Source organism: Artemia franciscana, chromosome 7, assembly GCF_032884065.1.
Source record: "Artemia franciscana chromosome 7, ASM3288406v1, whole genome shotgun sequence".
NCBI classification, from domain to species: Eukaryota; Metazoa; Arthropoda; class Branchiopoda; order Anostraca; family Artemiidae; genus Artemia; species Artemia franciscana.
Genome location: NC_088869.1, coordinates 7720734 through 7740110, shown reverse-complemented (window position 1 = coordinate 7740110; position 19377 = coordinate 7720734). Strand labels below are relative to the sequence as shown.

Here is a 19377-nt window from a genome sequence, read left to right as displayed (position 1 = left end):
GTGTAATTTTCGTCAAGATTCTATGACTTTTAGGGGGTGTTTCCCCCTATTTTCTAAAATAACGTAAATTTTCTCAGGCTCGTAACTTTTGATGGGTAAAATTAAACTTGATAAAACTTATATATTTAAAATCAGCATAAAATGCATACATTTTGCTTCGCCAATCCTCACTGCATTTTCGTGCAATGTGTCTATCAACAAGACAAAAGAAATTACCTTGTGAAAATTTTGACTGCAAGGTCTTGAAGTCCAGTAGAGCGAAGGTTGCTCCAAATATCCTGAATGGATTGTTTTTCCAATGCAGTTAGGGTGTTAGAGTCGACTTGACCAAGTTGGAAGAGTCCTTGCTCGATAACACCAGTGGCGAAGGTCAAAACTTTCTCCAAACCGTTTCTACCGGTATCGCTCAATTCGGACGAAATTTCGGCAATGTATAGCTCAACAAATTGCTGTAAATGTGTAAATTTAAATTAAAAACTAAATAGTAACTGTGGCATATCTATCTGTTCGTTTCAAATTATTTTAAGGCATATAGTTCATTTTACTGCTATGAATTTGTAATCCTAAATAAATTTGGTATTTCCTGGAACATTAAAAACAAAATTTGAAACTGAAATCAAAGAAGATTTTCAGAACTTTTTTTGGAGCTCACAAAACGATATAAATAATGTATTTGAAAGAGAAATAATCACTCTAATAATAGAGGAGCATAGAGGAAAAGCTTCAAATTGATCAGTATATATAACTTTAACCTTTTGTTTAGATTAACTTTTGTCAACAGAAATCTAATGAAGCAGAACTAGATATGATAATTTAAGAGTTAATTCTAAAAACAATTATTTACTTGTATGATGATAAAAAAAAATGTGTAATAGTTTCTCGTTTCTTAGTTTATCTTTTCTTTATAAAAACGAAGGAGAGTAATAATTTACTCAAAATTTGAGTAAATTGTTAAAATTTATTAATAAAATTTAGTAAAAATTTACTGAATTTATTTATTTTGTAAATTAGTTTATTTAGAAAATTTATTATTTATTAATTATGTCAAATACTTGGGTGTCGAAAATTCAGCATTCTGGTGTTTTTCGTTTATTAAATTCTCCCTCTCTCTCCCTATGTCTCCTTCTTTCACCCCCTCTACCCTGCCGTGTTCAACTATCTCTTTACATTATTTCTTTCTCTTATTAACAATCCTGCGTAAATTAAACCCCACAGCACCAAAATCCCAGGCTTAGTATAACGATACTCAGGAACCAAGGAGGGATTAGAGGTGAATTTCTATACCCCTCCGCCAACCCTCCTCCTTTGTTTGTCTGAAGGCCTACCGAGCGTTGAACAAACTTTTCAGAAAAGAAAAAACATTTTGCGGTCCAAGCACACTCCTCCCTGCCTACACACATAGCTCCTGGCCATCCTCCATAAGTTTTCATGCGTAACTAAACAATTGTGTAAGTAATTTTATCAAGGCTCAAATGTATAAACTTAATTAATTGTGCTTTAAAATAAATTCTATATGAGCCGTTTAGTTTGTATTGACTACGTGTAACCTTAAAGACGAATGTCCCACCATCTGACATGTTTGGGTACAACCACCTCTTCGACAAACAAACAAGCAAATACAAACCCGTGATCATTTTTCTTAGAAAAAAATGCAAAATTCAAAATTTTCATAGATAGAAGCTTGAAACATCTGCAATAGGATTCTTGGATTTACTGAATTTGATGGCGAAATTTTCATCAAGACTGCTCGCCCAATTGGGGGTGTTTTGACCCTTTTACGAAAATGGAGCAGAAGTTCTCAGGCTCGTAGCTTTCGGTGGATAACCTCAAACTTAAGGGATATTTATCATCATCATCATCATTTTCAGGATTCATCAGGATTTTCATTATCATCCTGAGAATCATTATAAAAAGTCAAGTTTTTTAATATCCTTTTAATATGTTTTTATCGAAAACCCTTTTTTAGAGTTTTCGGCTACTATTAGCCCGAGTTGCTTCAAGTTGAGTTGGTGGTAGACGTTTTTTTATATAAGATGGTTGTGGATAGGATATGATAATTAATCAGGAGTCAAAATTACAAATATACTTTTTAAAATCAAAGTAAAGAACAAAATATTGTATATTTAAGCAGGTTACTGCCCTCTAAACTCCTCACTCCTTACACTAAAATTCAGTATAATTTAAACATCATCGTATTTTAAATAAATTGTAAGTTAAACTTAACCTTAAAGAACTAGGATCTTATGGGGTGGTATATCCTTCAACATGTAGAGCCATCTGAGTTTGTCTTAAGTTTTAACAATACTCCTACTTTCAATAAAAAAAAAATCCATTTAAAATCTTCGGAGGTCCACTTTCAATTTTTTTTTTCCTTTGACAATGCTTCCATATTAGCATTCCTGTATGCAGTGAAAATCAAATGTGGATAAACGTCGAAAATACAACTTACATCAAACTGCTTCCTTGAAAGACCCCGTTTAATATGTTCCCTTCCAAGTTTCTTTAGCAAATAGACAAAAGAAACGTTGTCATCAATGACTTTGCCAATACTGCTAAACTGGTTCATAACTAACGAAATATGGTAGTGAAAAGCATCGGTAGATGGCAGCTCTTCAACGGAGTACTGTTCAAACTTCTTGAAAAGATTTTTGTACTCAGGGTGAGCAGAAAACAATCTTAAAAAAACAAAAAAACAACTGCCATTAGAATAGGGACTAGGATAGAACAAAATATCAAAGATAGGGTTCTCAACCCTCTCAACATTTCTTGTTTTGCCCCAACATTTACAAAATATGTAAGTCAAAACGACGCAAAAACTTTCATAAAATTAACAAAAAAAGAATTTGAGAAAGGCTGATTTGTTTTATTGTTAGAATTATTGTTTAAAATATTTTTTTGAATCGACATTACTACAAAAGAAAAAGGACATGAGATTCAAGAAATACTGAGAGTTTGTTAGGCGCGGGAAAATTCAAACTTTGAAAGATGGGTATAATGTAAGGGAGCAAGGAGGAGCATCCTCCCCCCTTTTGGTGTAAGGGGGATGTTATAATGCTTAAAAACATTTTGTTAAGATCAAATATCGTGATTTGTGTGTGTCTTAACCAGAATGCTTAGAATTATACAGATTAACATGCGGTATTAACAAGAGTGTCAATAAATTTCTCATTGGTTGTAAAAAAATACTCGAATAAAAACATCACAATCCAGTAGAAAAACTAAACAAATGATCTACCATGTTTGAAAAAATAAAACTATGAGAAGTGGGTGAACTGGCAGTCTAGGTGGCGTCAGTTCACGGAAATTAAGCGGAACAAAATGTATTTTTTATTAAAGTCTAGGGGTTGTAATTATGTTGCTTATTCCAATGTAAATACTAAAAAGGGTAATTTTTCAAAATCTAGGGAGTCAAAAGTCCCTTGCCGATCCCATCAATTGATACCACTGGGCAGTTTACTTGACAAGGGAGGCTGTTTGTGGGTTAAACAGGCACTTTGATGAGACTAACTATCGTGATTTGTGTTTCTGTGTTACGAGGGGCTTGTCATATTTGCTTGGGATAATACCACGAGCTTGCATTGCCTAGACTTTTCTTTTGAAATTGCAAAAAAAGAGTCAAGAAGGTGCCAAGACGTAACTCTTTACGTCTTGTAAAGAACGTAAACTCTTGAGTCCCCACTCAGTATATGTATCCTGAAAGAAGCTTATGCAATATGAACAAAGGCTGCGTTACTATGTTTTTCAAATAGCCACCGACTCGGTAATACAAAGGCTTTGCGCTATAAACATATCCTGAAATTATGGTTCTTTGATATTTTAGGACCTATTGGGAGGTCACAAAAGCCAACTCAAGACTACTAAAACTAAGATGTATATTATCCATAATTATACATACAGTGAAAGGCCTTGGCCAAAATAATTCCTGGTTTCCATAAGAAATGATTTTAACAATTGGGTTAAGTTTCTGTTTTTATTATTCAAAGAAGTGGGAAACTCTTACCCAATACCCTATACCCTATGGTACTCTTACTTGGTATTACTTTCTGTGGTATGGGGGGCATGTCAGATTTGCTTGGGATAATACCACGAGCTTGCATTGCCGAAACTTTCATTTGAGAATAAAAAAAAAAAAACAAGAATGTGCCAAGACGTAACTCTTTACGGAGAAAGGAGTTTGACCCCACTCAGTATGTGATTCCTGAAAAAACGGCTTACGGCGTTTTTTTGGCTTACGCCGAAATTGTGATGAACAAAGGCTGCGTTAGTATTTTTTTTTTCAAATAGCCACCGACTCGGTAAGACAAAAGCTTTACACTGTAAACCTATGCTGAGATTATGGCTCTTTGATATATTAGGACCTATTGGGAGGCCACAAAATCCGACTCAAGACTACCAAAACTAAGATGTATATTATCCATAATTATAAATACAGTATAAGGTTGTGCCAGGATAAGGCCTTGGCCAAAATGATTCCTGGTTTCGACAAAAAATGATTTTGACAATTGGGTTAAGTTTCTGTTTTTATTTTTCAAAGAACTGGGAAACCCTTACTTGGCGAAAACACGTTTGCCAATTTCAACGTTGCGAGGGGTGACAGCAGCAAAAGCCTGGCGAAGGGCTGCAATTTCTTTGCCATAAAGTCCAGTGACTGGGTCAGCCTCTTCGGATGTGGCGACCTATAAATTAATACCTATTAGGAATTTCAACCTTCAAGAAGGGTAATATTAAAATATGAAATGGGAAAAATTAATTTATAAGAAATATAGTGTCAAGATTATTACATTTTTAGTTATTTCCGAAATCTATAATGATTTTGCCATAATAAATCATATTATGAATCATGAAAATCTGTTATGATTCAACAAAAATGAAAAAGGGAATAATACAAAATACAATAAGAAACACAATAAAAGACCTGAAAACCTGAATTTTTGATGATTAGCTTATTAAAGCCAAATAATGACATGTTAAGAATATGATCAAAGAGGTAGCCAGTGCAGGAAGAAAGTAAAATATTAATTAGTATCAGGCGTATTTACATATTTTAAATACTTTCAATGGAGATCATTTGGAGCTGTTCCAAATTCCAATGAATGGTTTCATTTTGTTAATACGAAACTGGTGGCTTCATTTCTAATCATTTCCGAATTACTTGCAGTAACTATTAAACTAAAAAATACTTACTGGAGCTCGATCGGAGGAATATTAATAAAAGAAGAAAAAATAGAAAAAGAAAAGAAAGATAACAGCGATGTAGATCATGAAAATAATTAAACATAATAGATGCTAATGTTTTTATCATCCGTGAATTAAAAATCTCTCACTATAGGAAACTTAATGAGGAATTCTTATTTTGTCCATGTCCATTCTAAGCGCATTTGTTACTTCGTAATTGCATGCATTTTTTTTTAATTACCTTAATGTATCCAAAAGTAATTTTATCGTATTTTTTTAAATTTAGTTATTTGTTTTAAAATGTATTTCAGACAGAGGAGTAGTTTTGGGATTTTCTAATCAAGTTTTGGCTTTTTATAAAACTCATTTCAAATACTTGAACAAAAAAAAAAATTGAAAAAAAGTCTTAATTCCAAACTGTCTACCAATTACAGAGAAGCAAATTTATTCTTTTGTTAGTTTTGTTCTTGTTAATTTTTTAGGCAACGAGAAAACGTCACTACAGTCTAGGCTTCCATCTTTGAATCCCTCTGTTCTAGAAATAAATAGAATGCAAAAAAAAACAACAAACAAATGGCGTCAATTTTATTGATGAAAAGGAAATTAATATTCATTTTTTTTAACTTTCTCCACAGTAACCCAGTAACCGAATTCTTCAAACCCAGTAACCCGTTGGATGTGGTCTTAGTTTCTTTCCACGCCTTTTAACCGTCGCATTGCAAAAACTATGCCCTTTAAGTTGCCCTTTAAGTTTTTGTGTTTTCAATTTGGACATCTTTTATGAGTGAATTTTTAATCATTTCCGAATTACTTGCAGTAATTATTAAACTAAAAAATAGTTATTGGAACTCCCGAGGAAAAATTAGTAAAAGAAGAAAAAATAGAAAAAGAAAGAAAAGATAACAGCGATGTAGATTATAAAAATTATTAAACTTAAAAGATACTAACGTTTTCATCATGCGTGAATTCGAAATCTCTCACTATGGAAAACTTAATCAGGAATCATTATTTTGTCCATGTCCATTCTTAGCCCATTTGTTATTTCGTAATTGGATGTATTTGTGTCTAATTATCTTAATGTATTTAAAAGTAATTTTGTCACATTTTTCTTTAAAATTTAGTTTTTCATTTAAATCTATTTAAGACAGAAGAGTAGTTTGGGGATTTTCTATTCAGAGTTTGGCTGTTTATAAAACTCATTTCAAATGCTTGAACAAAAAAAAAAATTGAAAAAAAGTCTTAAGTCCAAACTGTCTACCAATTACGAAGAGGCAAATTTATTGTTTTGTTAGTTTTATTGATTTAGTTTGTTGATTTTTTAGACAACGAGAAAATGTCACTACAGTTTAGGCTTTCATCTTTGAATCCCCCTGTTCTAGAAATGAATAGAATGCAAAAAGGACAAAAAAAAACAAATGACATCAATTCTAGCAATGAAGAGAAAATGAATATACATTTTAGAAAGGGATACAATACAAAAAAGAGAAATATTTCAAAAATTTTTATTTTTAGTCAGGAACTAAAAAGGACAGCTTACCTTGAGACCTTGGGCAATAACACCAATAGAAACATCGAAGAATTTTTTCCATGCTTCCACTCCAGCGGCATCTAGACCTTGAGATTCTTGGAGGTAGGGAATTAAGATTGCTTCGAAGCTTCTGCAAAAATAAATCTTTGTTGTCTAACTCCATTTCATTGGAACTGTCAATGTCTTAGAGAGTTGGGGAGGGGGGATTTTTGAAGTATGAATAGATTCTAAATAAACTATCCAATGATTTCTAAGGAAGAGAGTACATTTGATGAGTTTTGGATTTTTTCTCCAAACACTCTCCCAAAACATGTTATTTAGGTAGAATAAGGACAGACAAAAGCTATTTTTGAATTCTCATCAAAAAGGTATAAACATACAATCTATACTGTAAGTAACGACGAAGACCACGGTGCCTTCCAATCACAAAAACAACAAAAGTAAAACAATAAGGAATGTATCTAAGACAGTGAAATTTGTGTAATCCATTATTTCGGTTTAACCAAATGAATTTTTTGACTCTATATCCAAGAGCTGTCCTCAGTAAACCAAATATATAAATAAAAAAAAAACAATAAATCTAGGAAGATAGGAGAGTTCAACGCAAATATAAAAAAGTATGAATATTTAACTCCATTTTTCATTCCATGTTTTCAGTCTATTTTTGGCGTAAAGAACTAAAAAAGGAAAAAAAAAACTTAAACCATATTTAATCGCTGTAGCTTCTAATATACTAATCTTAATTTGCGAACTAGCGCAACCCGTGGAATTTTTTCCATTCTTTGCTATTTAATTTCATGCAACCCTAACAAAATCCCTAAGAAGTTAAACTCTAAGAGGATACTCCCAAAGAAGAGCAACTTCTCAAGAAGCTATGCTTCTAACTTTTCTCCCAAAAATACTTTCTTTTATTTTGAAAAGAAAATTCTAAAACTATTCCATCCATCTTCTCAATTGCCCAATTTTAAACTCTCTGAACTCAGGTCTATGTTTTCTTGCAAAGTTCATTTCGTTTCTGGATCCCCTCAATGTCACAAAAGCCTGAAAATTAGTAGCCCTTCCTAAATTTCAACTTTAGATTAACTTTAGACACTACTAGATAACGATCTTTACTTTTAACATCAATGATGGCACTCATATATACCGTAGTGCCATGTATTGATCCTGTCAGTCGTCGGTTTACAATATGGCCTACCATCTTACCATTATATGAGTACCGTGTAAACTTTTGGGCCATTGCATGACCAAATACCGTGTTGGCTATAAACAGACTATTGTGCCTAAAAATAGTAGCACTCTTTAGTGTTGTTATTTTCTTACCTAAAATGTTCAGTTCCTGCTTTACGCTGGATGTGAGCATCACCCAGATTACGAAGAGAATAGATGAAGTAGGAAGATTCATCGAGATTCTGGAGTAGAGTATCAAATCCACCGAGAACGTTGGCCATGTGAGAGATGAAACGCTCGTCCTCACGGAGGCTCACGAGAGGAACATCAGCGAAGCCTTTGTTAACAAACAATGATTGGTATTCAGGGTGAGCCTTGAACATCCTCATGAAGAGCTCTTGTCCAAGAGAGCGGAGATCCGTGCGAGCTTTAGACCATGAAGCCTTGATCATTTCCTTCTGACGGCCAGTAAGATGTGTAACTGGATCAACAATATCAGCCTGAAAGATTACAGAAGCTTAGATTTCTGCTTCTGGAAATTAGGGGAAGCAACATTACAGCGTTTTTAGAAAATGATTTGTGGTTAAGTTTTTGACTCGGTTAGTTGTGTCAAGAATCCTTTAAAAAGGCTTAGGATATCTTTTGATAGAGGCTGTTTAAGTTATGTGGTTAACCCATTTCAATAGTTTCTATTCTTAAGGTACAATTCAATATTAAAATTTTGCAGTGAAAAGTCTTTAAGAAGTCTCTTGTATTTTTTTCTCAGTTATCCAGGAAGATCTATTTTAACTACTAAGGTTAGCCATTACTCATTATATAAGTTGTACTTATACTAATTTGTGCAATTGACCTTTAATAAGAAAAAGCATTACAAGTATGTCACGGTTTGTCATTCACGCTACATTAAACAAATCTCGTTAAGGTGGCTTGGCCACGTCCAGCACATGCGCAACGACCAACTACTAAAATTGCCTCCTAAGGTCGCATCCACGGTTCTCGCCCTCACGGTCGCCCTCCGAAGCGCGTGAAGGAGAACTTCTCCGACTACAACCTCCCTGATTCTCTCAGATTGGCACAAAACAGAGAGCAGTAGAAGCGACAAATACATTTGGTCGTGATGAGAGAGGCCCCGAGACGACCACCAAGGCCGGATGGGACTTAAGTCAAATAAGTCAAGTTAATACTAAAGCATTTAAACGATACGCGATATGCTACTATCCTCTCCCTAATTTCCGTCTGAAACATATTGTACCAGAGAGGGTCCCCCGTACCAAAGTTTATTCTAATAGATCCACTCGTTCTCTACAGCAGGATCAAAATCTATATCTATATATTCTATATAATAGATAATCTAAATATAATCTATATAATACATAAAAGAATGTTATATAATATATAACATAACATAATATATAATATATCTATATAATCAAAAATCTATATAAATTCAAAGAAACGATTTCATCACACATGCCTGTCGGTGTGCTGTGAAATACATCAACAAGTCCATTGAAATGTGAGTTATAATTCAAATTAAAAATCGATCAATGTCCGTCCCCTCTCGTACAATAAACCCACCCTCACATCACTTTTGACCTTATCCTGCATACAACAGATTTTAAACATAGCTAATGACTACGTCACGCATAATATAAATTGTCAAACAGCACTCCTGACGCGCTGCAGTCCTTGTAATCCATCTCTTGACAAATAGTGTTATACATATTCTGAGAGTTATAAAAGGGGAGCAATATAGTACAATAGATACACGAGAGTGACGAAAACAAAAAAGACATTAGTGGTTGACAATCTCGCATGATTTTCTCCAGGACCAATTTCTTATACAGTATGTCTATAGAGGAATTTTATACAGGAGTTCTGTACATTAATCAATAGTAAATTATCTACAGGAGAACGCTCTATAAACCGAAGAAGTTATTGAAGAAACAGTTTTGTTCAGCTCATTCTTTCCATCAAGCTTTAAAATGGATGTTGGGTGTGTTTTCTATTCCTGAAGCAAGACCCATCATCTCTAATGTAGCACATAGTTATACAAAAATATTACATTTATTAGCCATTTTATTAAAAAGTATAATGTAGTAAAGCATACTATCTTTCTCACCTGTCTGAGACCTTCGTTCAAAAAGCTGATGATAACTTCAAACACATGATTGAAAGATTTGACGGTGAATTCGTCCAGGCTATCTCCCAGAGTTTCCTTGAGGTATTCAATAAAAACTACTTGATAGTTCTCGAAGTGGCTTCTGTCAGTGCCTCGGTTGATGTGGTCCAAACCCAATTCTTTAAACAAAGAAATTGGTTATGGGTATATGAAATATCTTGAAGTTCAAACTGAACATAAATAGTGAATTATTTTAGTTGTCAGAGTGACTCATGTATGATCATGATTTTTGTGATTCATATCCAACTTTAGTAAATTTTAGTTAATAGTAAATTTTCAGTTTTTTTTTTCAAAAGCAATATCCTATTGTACAATCACAGACACAATTAGTAATTTAACCTAAGAGGGGTGGGGCAGCCATCAGGAAGGACAAAAATCCAATTCTCATCAAACTTAGTTTGACATTTAGTTTTGAGAATTCTTATAGAGGAGGGAAACAATAAACTTCTGAGAAGTTAACTACCTTAATTCTCACCCTTTGGGTATGTTCAGTAACATACCCAACTTCAGATAGTGAGAGTAATATATATGTTATTTTGCATTCTTTTTTTACTTAGGTAATGTTTTATGCACTAAAATTGTAACAAAAAGACACGAAAATTTTAATTATACCGTTTAGCCATTCTATATAATTTTTATCGTCTGTTATGCTCTTAAGTCAGAAGAAGATACAATGTTCTAATAAAATCACAGCCAAATTTAAACTGATCGAGCATGTATTTTGGCGTATAAGAGGTAGTTTTACACTTTCCCTGCTCTCTCTCAGAAGTGCAGAAGAAAAATTCAGATTTCAAAAGAACAATATCCAAGTATTGGAATATTTTAATTCCTAAATTTGAAGCAAAAATTGTTGTAATTGGAAAAACCTTTCCTTTTTCTATTTGAAATTATTGTCGTTTTTTATTAAAATTATTGATAATAAATACAAAATATATTGAACCGAATACATGACCCGAAAAATTATTTTGTAAAACTTTCTAAAACTTCAGAAAGTAATGTTTGTTAGCTAAGTCCTTCCATGCAAGCCTTTCAATTTTCAGTAACATACTTAACTTTAGGTAGTGAGAGTAATAGGAGTTATTTTACATTTATTTACTTACTTAGTGTAAAGTTTACTTAGTGTAAAGTAAACTTACTTAGTTTATTTATTTAGTGTAATGTTTTGCGTGCTAAAACTGACACAAAAAGTCTCGAAAGATTTCAGTTATACCGTTTAGCCAATGTATATTATTTTGTTTCTCTCTTATGTTCTTAACCTAGAAGAAGGTAAAATGTTTCAGGATAAAATCCCAGCCACATTTAAAACAAATCTTGCACTGAAACATAACATGCACCAAATACTTTGATTATAGGTAGTCTTTATTTTTCACCGAATATATATCGAAATATCCGATGTTTGGACCGCCTCTAAATGCCCATTCCCTAATTTTTACGGTCTGCGTGTTACCTATATATATATATAACCAAATAAGTGGACACATGTTCATATTAATACTTAATAATTGGTTCAGGTATTTTGTGAAATTGTGAAATGTGAGGTATTTTGTATATTTTGAAAATACTAAGGATTTTCAGCAAAAGAAATGACTGTTTACCTTTGATCATGTATACGAAGTCAGATGGTCTGTTCAAAGCCAAAAGAGTTTGGTCAAGAGCTGACACGACACGCTGGGTGTGGGCAGCAAACTTAGGAGATTCTACAAGATTAGCCAATGGCATACCTTGGAAGAAGCGGAACATCTGCTGGTATTCTGGGTGAGCAGTGAAGAGTCTAAAAAAATATTTGTTCCTTAGTCGGTAGGTACTATTTTACTGTTTTTAAAACTGACTTTTCACTTTTTTTAAGAACTAGCTTATTGCAAAGAATTATATATATTCAAAAACCAAGATCAAGATTCTGACTGTTTATTTTTTTTTCGATTACTAAATTTTTATCTTTAAGAGTTGCCAAAAATGAAAACAAGGAAACAATATAAAACATGCCCAATTACATATTGACCATCACAGTATACAAACTGATGGTCGTAATTGACATTGTGAAGATAATGCTACACATATAAAAAATAAGCGCATGCAAGGCCGTTATTTTTTGGATTTAGTGGTTCTTCGAATCAAGTTTTACCCCAATTTTAGGGGTAAAGAGTAATAGTTAGAAGTAATGTTATAATAAAAATAAAATAAGAAATATTCTCAACCTAAAGCTAGAGAAGTTGTTTATGACCGTTAAATAATGCTAATCATGAGTGCCCATACTCAAAGTCTCATGGTGGGTAACAATTGTGGGGTGGGAGCAGGCCCAAATATTTTTTTTCATAATGGTTCTTTGAATCATGGGGGAAAACTCCTCATGTTTCTTGTAAAGCCTTGTTAACCAATGTAAACTATACTTGTATTAGCAACGAAATGTATTTGAATGAAGCTATAAAATGGTCAACCGAATTTGTGATTATACCTTGCCATCTCTTTTCAATAAATTGAAATTTTTATTCAATTTACCTATTTTCAATACAGTATTTATCTACTTTCAATAAATTCCAATAAATGGATTTTTTTCAATTTATTGAAAAATATTATTCTCAAATTTTAGCAGGATAGTGTATGCTAAAAAAGGGACATAATAACACACTCCGCTTATTAAAGCCGATGGTGAAACCCTAATGAGGGTAACAATAGTGGAGTGAGAACTGGCGCAAATATTTTTTTTTCATAATGGCTCTACGAATCATGTGAGAAAAACATCCAAGTTTCCTCTGAGGCTCTGTTAATTAAAATAAACTATACAGGCATTAGCAACGAAACTCATTCGAATAAAGCTATAAAATTGTCGACCGAATTCGCGATAATACCCCAGCATCTATCGTAGCTCAAACGATTGACAACACGTAAATTTTAGTCAGTAGGGGGAAACGGTTATTCAAGGTTATTTTTAAGCAATGGGTCAATATAAAATTATCATTATTAAACAAGTTACTTACTTTCCAAAAGTAGCTTTTCCAACTTCTTGAAGATTTCCACGGACTTTGCCCCATGTACCAAGGATGGCGTTCTTTTCTAGCCCTGACAAGCCAGTGATAGGGTCTACTCTTTCCAAGGAATTGAGGCCCATTGAAATATATTTTTCAAATGAGTCAAATGCCTTATTCCATGATGCCTTTTGAGCTCCATTCATACCTTTCTCCGTGAGGTATTCCAGAAGGGTGACACGGAAATTCTAATGGAAAACAAATGAACATAATAAAGACTCTTTAAAGACTCTGAAACAATCAAGACTCAAAGTTTTGAGTTGTAGGCCGCATTCACTCTACAAGTGTAATTCTCTGTGCAAAGTGGTAAGTTAAGCCGAATCTTCCGCACTCTTACGAATCTTTTTACACAAGGCTAATGTAATAATCCGCATATTTTGGGTAACTTATTAGAGTGGGAACTTGCACTAGTGTCGGCAAAAACATCATTGCCATCTAGCGTTTGGTGACACTCGGCATTTTTCAAGCATTGTAATCATTTTTTTTCTCAGGAACTCAGATCAGACTCTTATTATGGGGTGAAACAGAAATTCTAATGGAAAATAAAAAGAATATGCTAAAGAATCTTTAAAGACTCTAAAAAACTTAAGACTCAAGCATTTTGAATTTTAAGCCGAATTCACACTACGCATAAAATTTTCTGTACGAGGTGGTTAAGTTTCGTTACGTTGAACAGAATCTTCCACACTTGAAAGAAATTAAAAAAAAAACATTAAAATGAATTTATCAAAGGAATCAAATGCCTTATTCCATGATGCATTTTGAGCTCCATTCATACCTTTCTCCGTGAGATATTCCAATAGGATGAAATTCTAATGAAAACAAAAATAATCTGTTAAATACTCTTTAAAGATTCTAATACGCTTAAGACTCAAAGTATTTTGAGTTTTAGGCCACATTCACATTACGAATGTAATTTTCTCTGCAAAGTGGCAAAGCTGGGTTACGTTAAGCGTAACCTTTTGTACTTAAAATATTTTTTTTTACACAAGGATAATGGAATAATCCGAGTATGTGCAACTTGAAGAGTAGGAACTTGCGCTACTGTCGACAAAAAACTTCAACGCAATAAAAGCGTTTGGTGACACATGTCATTAAGCTTTACAATCATTTTTCTGTCAACAACTCAGATCAGACTCTTATTATTACACTATTTTTAAAATGTACACAAATATAATTAATTTTTCTTATTATTACACCAAAAAAATGACAAGCGTCGCCAAACGCTAGGTGGTGTTGAGGTTTTTTCGTTGACAGCAGTGCCAGTTCCCACTCTTGTATGCTATTTGGTAACTATCCATAAAATCATTACGTTCGTCTAAGCGAAGTATTCAAAAATTGAGAATGTGGTAAGGAAATGGAGACACAAGCCCTGGTTAACCCGTGGAATGGTGTCTAGGATAAGTCGATTAATTTATTTTCCAAATTTGTTAATTGTGCCTCCAGGAGTTCTATTTTGTTGCTGCTACGTTGACTTCCCCATAAAATAACGTAAGCTTATGTTATGTTAGCGTAAAAGGTTTTACTACGTATTGTGAAATCATTGTCAAAATAAGATGCTTTCTTCAATGGAAAGCAGCGTTTTTTAAGTGTCAACATTCGCCGGAATAACATGGAAATCTTAAAGCAGCCGAATGAGCACGAACCAAACAATAAATAGTTTGCGGTGATAAAATATAGTACACTATAAAAGTACATACAGTGTTGCTTAATATACCGTAACACAGTTTAATACAGTATAAAGCTAGGAAGGATCAATAAAGACCACACTACTATCCATCATACAGAAAACAAGAGGGTGTGTGAAGTGAGGTTTTTTTTCCATTAATTGACGTTAAACCTAAGAATCAAACAGTTCGTGGTAACGAACTATAAGAAAGAAGCAACCCAGCTCAATAGTTACCGCAACTCTAAAAATTTTGATACCAATAGATATATCAAAACAATTGGCTTTTTATGCTGATTTCTAATATAAAAGTTTCATTTTTATGCTAAAGTTTGAGTTCGGTCCCAATTCTCTAATAACCACTCCTGAAAGATAATGTTCGTTTAATTAGAACAATAAGAAGCTTGTTTTGAAGTACTGAAACACTTTAGCTTAAAGAGCAAGGTGCTGAGGAGGAGCACCATCTTAATATGCATAATCATTTCCGTTCGTTTTATTTTTTAATGCGGCTCCTTACTTTTCGTTGAAAAAACTTGTCTTTTTATTTAATATTTAAACAGATCCAAATTCTAATCATTTTTGGATAATGACAAAATCAATAAAACATTCCCTTGAACCTCTATGTAGAATCAGTCAAGTCTTCAAAGTTATCTGCAAAGGAATACTAAGATTTTGATGCTATGTAGCATGAATAAATAACCCTAGTTGTCATTGTTGGCGGAACTTTTGTGGCGGATCAATTAGTTATGTTATTTGATTCTTTTTTAGTCTTTGTTCTATTTTGATGGGGATGGCTATTCATCATATACCTAAAATATTTACTTGACTTTCATTTTAATCGCTATCTTTGGTGATTACTATCTTTAACCACAGAGGAAGAAATTATTGCTGCGAACTCCGAAGTTACGGAAGTCCACCGGTTCGGCACCTCTGGCACAGTGAAACTTGTATTTAAAGACTCGTTCGCGCGAGATCAGACAATTAAACGCGGAATATTTGTAGACTACACCCACTTCCGGGTTGAGGCCTATAAAGAGCTCCCCAAGAGATGTTTTAACTGTCAATCTTTCGAGCACCTCTCTAGTGCCTGCAGCAACGCTCCGAAGTGCTCTAAGTGCGCCGGTGCCCACGTCGCATCACGGACGTCCCCATGCACGTCCACCACAGTTAAATGTGCTCTATGCCCAGAAGGCCACAACACCCACCCCTCATACAGCATGAGATGCCCACTAGTTAGAAATGCTATGAAAAAGCCTACTACAACGAAATGACTTCTCTCTCCATCATTTGCCGAAATATCTATGGGCACAATTCAGTCAAACTAGACTACGTTAAAGAACTATGCCGTCAATTTAATGTTGTGTGCTTACAAGAACATTTACTCACCTCCGAAAATTTTGGTCTTTTCGAACAGTTGAATCAAAAAACTGTGTTCATGCATGAAGCAAAAAGGTCCTCAGTCCGCGGTCGACCTAGTGGGGGCACTGCTATCATAACGGACAGTTCGCTTGAATGTCAAAAGCTGGAATCGTGTGAGTTCTTCCTCGCTGTAGATTTTCCTGGCCCCGGGGGTTTTGTTCTGATCACGGTTTATCTACAACAAACCTAAAACACCCTCTCTTCCGAAAAACGGTTCTCGGAAGCTTGTGCCGCCTCTCGCGCTTACTTATTAGGCTGGGCAATCGAAGAGTGCTAGTCTGCGGTGACTTTCAGTGCGACTTAACGAACCCATCAAATAAGCTCTCCGAAATCTTCTTCTCAGTAATCCCAGCTGGTATGATCTCTGTGAAAAGACTGACGCATATACGTACATCCATAATTCCGGTTCAACGACAAACATTGACCATGTGCTATGTAACTTCTCTCTAGGTGCTCCAGTCACCGTGGACTCTGAGCACACAGTAAGTGATCACCTTGGCTTGTGCTTTAAGGCTAACTTCTTCCCGTGTAGGCCGAATAAGCCCCAAATTTATGCTACCAAGACTGAGTGGAATAAAATAAACGCCGACCAGTATAAACAGACATGTGATGAGATTCTCGGAAAGATAAAAGTTCCCTTTCAGCTCTTGATGCATGGCTCGAGTGATTTGGTAGCACTAGGACATTTATTGTACTGAGATTATACATGCAATGAAAACGGCTGAGCAGGCTTCTGTACCCACTCGCCGTTTTAAACCTGGAATCAGCAAGCCTGGCTGGAGTCGCTCTCCTAAAGTAAGGCAAGCCAAAGCTCGTGCTAAGTTTTGGCTGAGATTATGGCGCGATTGCGAGAGGCCTAGGTCAGGTGTAGTGTTTGAGCAGTTCCGCAACACGAAAAAAACTTATAATAAGTCTGTAAGTGATCTTAAAGCTGCCGAAGCCGAACTTGCTTCCCAAGAAGCAGCAAATAATCCTGTATCTATGTGGAAGTCTTTTAGACAGTCTAAACCAGTGACAAACCCCTGCTAGTAACATACCTGAGAGCAGTGGGTAAAACACTATAGTGAAGTTTTTGGGATCAAACATGCCCAACTAACAACCGAAAGTGATAGCGAGCTCTCACGAGCTTTTGCGTCCCTCTTGAGCCAACGGAACTATTTTACCGTCTCAATAGGCGAAGTGCTCCAGGTTATTAAGCAGCTGAGAAAGGGCAAGGCTCCCGGGCACGACGGAATTGTGACTGAACACCTCCGCTGTAGCTCACCTCTGCTCATTGAGCACTTGACGCTGCTATATCAAATGTGCCTTGATTCTGGTGCAGTCCCTAAGTCGTTTGCCCTAGGTATTGTGTCTAACGTCTTGAGGAAGGGAAAAAATCGTAACCTCTGCTCTAGCTATAGGCCTATAACAGTTTCTAGTACATTAAGCAAAGTGTTAGAGAGACTTCTGTTACCTGAGCTGTTACGCAAGTGTAAAATTGACAATCGACAATTCGGGTTCCGTCGCCACCTCGGTTGTGCATTTGCACATCGCCTCCTTACGCGTATAGTATCGAAAGCTCAGAATCAATCACGGACTCTTTTAATTTGTGCAGTAGATGTGTCCGCGGCGTTCGATTCGGTAATTCATTCAAAGTTAATTTTGAACTGCTGCACCAAGGTGTGAACCCACATGTAGCGGCCGTCCTATGGCACTGGTATTCGAGTAGCCTTATCCGTGTTAAGTTGAGTAGTGAATTCCTGTCGAAACCGATTAAGCTTCACCGGGGACTGCGTCAAGGGTCGGTTTTAAGCCCTGTACTCTTCAATTCACTAACCTCGTCGGTAACAAAAAAGATTAACGGTGGTTTTAACACTGAATGTATGGATGTGAGCCTACTGTGCTACGCCGACGACATATTACTGGTGAGCACATCGCTTTGTAACCTTCAAGCTAATATCGATCTCCTAAGTCGAGGTTATACTAATATTGGTCTGGTTATTAACCCCTGCTAAAACAGAATTTCTTGTATTTGAACCCCCGCGTGCGCCGTCTGAAGTTGCCCGTCGCGAGGCTACCCGTGTTACCGTTGCAGGGCAAGTAGTACTTCCAAGCCGCAAGTTGAAGTACCCTAGGTATCACATATGGAAGCGACCTCAGAAGCTCGCGTGCTCTTTTTGTTGACCAGGTTCTGTCGGGTTTCGGTCTGGGTATGCTAAACTTGCAGCTCTGAAGTTTAAATTTAATAAGCATATTCTTGCTAGGTTGTATCGTGCCGTCGCTCTTCCCTTTGCTCACTACATCTCACCCGTTTGGCATTGGCTATCGAATTCGGATATGTTGCGAATCCGTTCAGGCTTTTGCAAATATTTAAAGTTTCTGCTTGGTCTGCCACTTTACCTCCGTAACACTGGTCTGCTAGAAAAGTATCATATACCTGATCCTGTTGAGTTCATGCCGAATTTTGAAAAACAAGCTCTCGTGAAACACAGGGCACTATTATTTGATTTCCCAGCGACTTTTTTGCTTGATAGTTGAAGTGTGATTTGTTTGTATTTAGTGATTATTATGTTCGGTTGATTTGTTTTCGTCTTTAATTTCTCTTTTCTTTTGTTTTGCTCCGCTTCTTCATGCTTCTTTTTTATAAGCGGGTTTGTAATAAATTATTATTATTATTATTCCACACAATGGTTACTTTTTTGCACAACAATTTTGTAAACAAATTTAAGCTATAATTCTAGTTTACAAGCAAATTTAGGAATTGTTTTTAACATTTATAATACCATGTTTAATCATTAATATATACGATTCAGTTGAAAACAAGTTAAAATTCCAGCCTCAACAAATTTAAGCTATGAATATGGTTTTATTATCCATTAATTCACCCCCGGGTCATCATTTAGGGGCAGAGTTCCTCCATTTATTTTTCCCCTCCCCTCAGAATTTTAAAAATAATTTTCATTGAAAAATGCTCTTTCTTTTTATTTCCATTGACAAAAACCGCCCCTTTCCTAAATTTGAAAAATAAATTTCGCCCTTTTGAAGTCATTATTGAAGTCATTTGAAGTAATTGAAGTCATTATTTCACTCTAGATAATTTAGTTGTGTGTAAATATAAAGAAAACGTTACCGTAGCATGTGTTCATGGGCCACTAGTGACTTGGAAAAATTTTTCTAGTGGTAATTTCTAAGGAATCATTTATCAGGAAATCCAATTAGTTGTTGGAAAATGACTTTC

General features: G+C 35.0%; 1 protein-coding gene across 1 annotated transcript in view; it reads right to left on the bottom strand.

Moving 5' to 3' along the window:
* LOC136028794 (uncharacterized) overlaps nucleotides 1-19377 on the bottom strand; it is a 53800-nt gene that overhangs the window by 19123 nt on the left and 15300 nt on the right. Inside the window, exons 6-13 of the mRNA XM_065706698.1 lie at nucleotides 13028-13263; nucleotides 11648-11823; nucleotides 9993-10171; nucleotides 8024-8370; nucleotides 6713-6833; nucleotides 4552-4676; nucleotides 2450-2675; nucleotides 217-449 (exon numbers count right to left, since the gene is read on the bottom strand). Of these exons, the coding sequence (XP_065562770.1) occupies nucleotides 217-449; nucleotides 2450-2675; nucleotides 4552-4676; nucleotides 6713-6833; nucleotides 8024-8370; nucleotides 9993-10171; nucleotides 11648-11823; nucleotides 13028-13263 (1643 nt within the window). The remainder of the gene's footprint in view (nucleotides 1-216; nucleotides 450-2449; nucleotides 2676-4551; nucleotides 4677-6712; nucleotides 6834-8023; nucleotides 8371-9992; nucleotides 10172-11647; nucleotides 11824-13027; nucleotides 13264-19377) is intronic.